Source organism: Carettochelys insculpta, chromosome 1 (genome assembly GCF_033958435.1).
Source record: "Carettochelys insculpta isolate YL-2023 chromosome 1, ASM3395843v1, whole genome shotgun sequence".
Taxonomy (NCBI): domain Eukaryota; kingdom Metazoa; phylum Chordata; order Testudines; family Carettochelyidae; genus Carettochelys; species Carettochelys insculpta.
The window spans coordinates 303,631,360-303,636,688 of record NC_134137.1 but is presented as its reverse complement, the minus strand read 5'-3'; the positions used below and the strand labels follow the sequence as shown (position 1 = coordinate 303,636,688).

Here is a 5,329-nt window from a genome sequence, read left to right as displayed (position 1 = left end):
GCGCCCATTGGTGTCTGATGCCTCTCTCACTATTTCCTTCCATCTTTCCCTGTCCAGTCTGGAGTGGCTTTGATGTATTACTTACATTAAATGATTTATTACTTATGTTAAAGTTACAGCTAGCAGATCCAGTAGAGACAAGGAGCCCTTTGTGCTAAGCACTGTTCAAATACATTAGAGAGAGTCCCTGACCTAAAGAGCTTATAATCTAAATCAGAGTCAGCAACCACATGCACCAAGAGTAGAACAAGAGCCAATTTTCACAGCTGGGAGCTTGTTCAAAGCCATGCCACCTGCAGATTAACAAAAGACCAGCTAATGCTACCAACCACCATCTAAATGGTAAAGCTCTGCATCTTCAGTTATTTATTAATTGAGTTGTTGTAAGTACGACTATTAGTGACTTTTAAAAGTGTCGCTGGCACTCAGACCATACGTAGTGGTCAAAGGTCAAATTTTGTAACTCTGCCTTGGAAAGGTCACTGACCCCTGTTCTAAATACTGTTCTCTTTTATACTGAAACTAGTAGTTTAACTGACCGAGTTGAACTTTGGTGGAACCTTTTAAAATGAGACATTACCATGACTTATAAGGAGGGATATGGGGCCTGACACATTTACTCAGAACCAAAGTCCCATTGACTCATGAGCTCATAATATCAATGAGCACCAGCTCACAATTAGCTACTGAGAATCAGATGAGTCAGGGATTAATTCTATTTTATTAGGGCACTTAGCAGCAGGGTAATGGTTCCACTCACAAGAGATCTGTGGATAGAGTTGGTGATACTTCATGGCCTTTGCTCTTGTCACTGTCTGCAAACTGTAATCAAACAGGGAACGGACATTGTAATATATGGAGATACACATCTCAGAGAGCTGGAAGGGACCTTAGGAGGCCACTGAGTCTCGTGCCCTGGCCTCCTACACCATAATTTCTCCCCCCTTTCTTCTATTTGCCCCAGACCCCTAAATGGCCCCCCTCAAAGATTGAACTGACAACACCGGGTTTAGCTCAAACCACCGACCTATTCCTCCCTCCTGAGTTTACACCGGGTAGGCTGAGGCTGGGCAGATGAGTGACAAACATAGGCTAAGACTGGGCTTTGTTCCCGATACATCGCCTATCCGGGATATAGGACACAGAGAGACCCGAGTTTGCCCTACCACCCAGACCCGTGATCACCGGGCACTGAAACTTACACGGCTTGTGAGTGCAATGCCTGAGGCAGCCACTGTCTGAAGAATGAATAACGATCCAGGGAAAAGAGCTCCTCAGAGCCGAGCGAGGCCTTGGCAGCCTCCCTGCCAGTGCGTGCTGCAGCAGCCCGTGTATCGCTTGCAACCTTGGGTCACAGGAATGGCATGTTTGGAGGAGAGGGGAAAATAGCCCGGCCGGCTCTGAAACTATTAACCCGCCTATCTGGAGAGCGATCGTGGCTTTGAACCCTCCGGCTGCGCACACCTATATTTAGCACCAGAGAAGGGAGGGGCGGGTAGAAGAAGGCTCAGCTGGAAGCTTCACCGCTTGCTCTAAACTCTCCCCCCATCGGAGACACGGCCGGTTCGCCCAAAGCGGGCGGGGGGACGGGGGGAGCTCTTTGGAACCAGCCCCTCGTCCACGTTGGCTGTCGCACTTCATCCCCAGGTGGCTTGGTGGGGTGTATCCCGCTCCCCGCCGGGGGATGTTCCCCGGAGGGAGCCCAGGGTACCGGTTGGAATCAGCTGGGGAGGGTGATGCACCGCGACAGCTATAAGTTGGATAGAGTTTCAGCAGCTACTATATATAAAGCGGGGGGACTTATGTCACCGCGCTAATTAAATTCCATCTCGGCTGCTCCTCTGGGGCTTTTGGAGCCTATCGCCCAACTCCGGCCGGCAGAGAGGCCAAGGGCAGAGCATGATGATGGACCTTTTTGAAACGGGCTCCTATTTCTTTTACTTGGACGGCGAAAATGGAGCCCTGCAGCAGCTGGAGATGGCCGAGGGGTCCCCTCTCTACCCAGGGAGCGATGGCACCTTGTCCCCCTGTCAGGACCAAATGCCCCCAGAGGCTGGGAGCGACAGCAGTGGAGAGGAACATGTGCTGGCCCCACCTGGCCTCCAGCCCCCTCATTGCCCCGGCCAGTGTCTGATCTGGGCTTGTAAGACCTGCAAGAGGAAATCGGCGCCCACCGACCGGAGGAAAGCAGCCACCCTGCGGGAGAGGAGGCGGCTGAAGAAGATCAACGAAGCCTTCGAGGCTCTGAAAAGGAGGACTGTGGCCAACCCCAACCAGAGACTGCCCAAGGTGGAGATCCTGAGGAGCGCCATCAGCTACATCGAGAAGCTGCAGGACCTCCTGCACAGGCTGGATCAGCAGGAGAAGATGCAGGAGCTGGGGGGGGATCCCTTCAGCTTCAGCCCCAAGCAGGGAAATGTAAGCACGGCCACTGCGCTCGGCCCCCTCTGCCCCCCAACCCGCCTCCTCCCCGTCCCCGTCCAGCCTGGGGAGCGTCTGGGACTCCAGAGCGCCCGGCGCGCTAACAAACCATTCGGCTCGGCCAGGGAAGGGCGAGCTGGTGGGAAGCCCAGGCTAGCCCGAGTCGCGCCCTTCTGAGCTCGCCCTGCCTGTCTGTCTGTCTGTCTGTCTATCTCTCTGCCTCTTTCCTTCAGATCCCAAGTTCAGATTTCCTGAGCACCTGCAGCTCCGACTGGCAAAACGTGTCCGACCATTCCCGAGTGCTGGCAATCAACGCCAAAGAAGGTACCCGGCGGGGGTCTCTTTCGGGGCGCAGCGCGCCCCCCCCCAGAGTCCTAGGCAGAGACGGGGAGAAATGGGGCCATTCCCTCAGCGCACAGAGAGCGTCCGGAGGGCTGAGAAAAACGCACAGGCTCCCTGCACCGGAGTCGGGGGCGGGGGGTTGACAGTTTGCTCCCCGGGCTTCCTTCCTTTGTCCTAAGAGGCTTCGGCTCTGGTTTCCGGTAGCCCCTCGTCCTTCGTAGGGCTGCGTCGCTGTCTGCCGTTGCCTCCTGCCTTCCCACCCCTGGTACCAAACCAACCCGCCACCCTAAAGCGCCCCGCATCTCTGTTGTTCCTAACCAGGAGCCTCCGTCCTGGAGTCTTCCGCCTCCAGCAGCCTGCGCTGCCTTTCCTCGATAGTGGACAGTATTTCTTCGGAAGATCCCAAGCTCCCCAGCGCGGAAGAAGTGGTGGAGAAGTAGACCTGCCTTGGGCCTGGTCGTCTTGCCAGCGCAGACCCCGGGGATCCCGTGCTCCACGTGCTCCACGGAGTAATGCATTCAGTTAATGTTTTCGCGATCCCAAGCGGGGCTCTTGCTAAAGACCCTGGTAGGCAGATAAAGTTGGGTCTTCTTAAAGGGAACTAGCTGCTCCTCACACCGCTGTACAATCCGGTTCTGCCTTTTCTTTCCCGCGTTGTACAGACCACGCCTTTCCGGGGAACGGATTTACTTGCTTTCTGGGGCTCCACTTCGGATAATCCTCAAGGAAAGGCTCATTCCTGTCCGAGGGAAGCTGGCGGTTGGATTTTCTGCTAGGGTTAGTTCAAGCGGTTTTAGACGTGGTTTTTGTACATAACTGGAGTACTTTTGTACGTAACCCTCCTCCATAGAGATACTATTTAATTTGTGGGATGTGATATTGTATATAAGAGCGGCCAGATTTCTTGGGTATGTAAAATAAAAGGTATTTGTGTTACAAAGGCCCCGGCCTCGGGACCCGTCGCTTTAAATGATGGGCCCGATCCTGCTGCCACTAGAATGGTATTTTGCCCGCGCGAGCAGGACCCGGTTCGGAGCTGGACGCGGGAGGTGGCAGACACTCCCATCCAGCGCCGCCTCTCTGCCACCGTCGCTCCGCTGCTCGGACCCGCAGGCCGCCTTAACTCTCCTCCTCTCGGTTTGCCTGAGCAGCCTCCTCCCGCTGAGACGAGCGAGCTGTGCAGAGGGCTGCAGCCAGCCAGCGTTCACCGAGGGCCGTGCCCCTCTCGGCGCACGAGGCAGCGGGTCTCCAGACGCAATCCGTTCACGGCCGATCTTTGGCGTTGGTTACCACCAAACGCCCAGCAGGGCCCAGTGTTGACCCCGCTGAGCTGCACAGGCTTGGGGGAGCGTGGACGGGGTGTCTGCCCAGCCCGGCGTCTCTTGTGCTTAACCAACCGGCTGTTCCCCGTGCTCCGGGAGATTCGCTCCCCCACCCCGTTTGCAGCCGAATTTGTGGGCCTGGCTGGGTCCCTAAGGGACAGCAAAGGGCCGTGGCAGGAGCCGGCTCTCGCGGGGTCTAGGGAGCAGAGCCGGCTTTGGGAGAAAGGAGACTCCCGCGGCCACCTCCGAGCCTGCAGGGGGAGCCGAGGGACCCCGGGGGCGGAAATTGCTGAGTGGCTGAGCGCGCGGAGGGGGAGGACAAACGCGGAGCCTCTGAGCCCCGGCGGTGGGAGAACAAGCCCTAGCGCTGAGGGTGGGCAAGCGGCAGCTGCTCTGGGGTGGCTTGTAGCAGATCGGCGCATCACCCCGGGAAGGGCGCAGCACCGCGCGTCTCAGCCGCCCCGTTCCGCCCTCGGCGCTCCACCTGCTCTGGGGAACTAGCAAGAGGTAATGGTCCATTGTCAAGCGAATGCCCCTTGGTCACCTCCGCTCCCACGTGAACGCTTGTACAATACGGTCTCGGGGTAGCCGGGGTAGCCTGCGTCTGCAAACACAAGGAGGAGGCCAGTGGCATATTAGAGACAAACAGATGTATTAGGGCATAAGCTTTGGTGGGTAAAAAAAAACAAAACAAACCCTTTCACCAGATGAGTTGGAGTGGAAACTGCTGGGACAGGGGTAGTTATAAGCACAACAGAAGAAGCCTTTGTGCGGTGGAGGACCATTTACACACCAGCACATCTGAGGAAGTGGGTTTTACCCAGGAAAGCTTATGCCCCAGTAAATCTGTAAAGTGCCACGGGACTCCTCTTTGTTTTCTAAAACACAGTGTCACGCCCATGTTCTTTCTCAGCCAGCGGGATGGGGGTTCGGAACCTGCTGGCTCTTTTCCTCTACTTATGCAAGCTGACTCGCTCGATACACCAGTTCCCCGGCGCCCGCGGCTTGGTGTTGTTTCTATGTTTAAAGCCTGCCACTTAAGCAGGGGAATTTCCAATAGTTGAGCTCTGGGGTCTGTGTGTCTCAAGCAATGATACACAGAAACAAGATTGTGAGGGTGTAATTCCGTTTTCCACCCTCCCTGCCACGCTCGAAATGAACTGGAAATAAATAACAGAAGACAGGACCTTGGGAAAGCTACACTTCAAGAGAATATGCTTTTCTCTGCATTAACGTGCTTTTGA

General features: G+C 55.7%; 1 protein-coding gene across 1 annotated transcript; it reads left to right on the top strand.

Moving 5' to 3' along the window:
• The first annotated feature begins 1,611 nt into the window (after positions 1-1,611).
• On the top strand, positions 1,612-3,704 carry MYF6 (myogenic factor 6). Its single transcript, XM_074984010.1, has 3 exons — positions 1,612-2,418; positions 2,655-2,745; positions 3,085-3,704. The coding sequence occupies exons 1-3, from the start codon at positions 1,900-1,902 to the stop codon at positions 3,201-3,203; spliced, it is 729 nt and encodes a 242-aa protein (XP_074840111.1). The 5' UTR covers positions 1,612-1,899; the 3' UTR covers positions 3,204-3,704.
• The last annotated feature ends 1,625 nt before the right edge of the window (positions 3,705-5,329 follow it).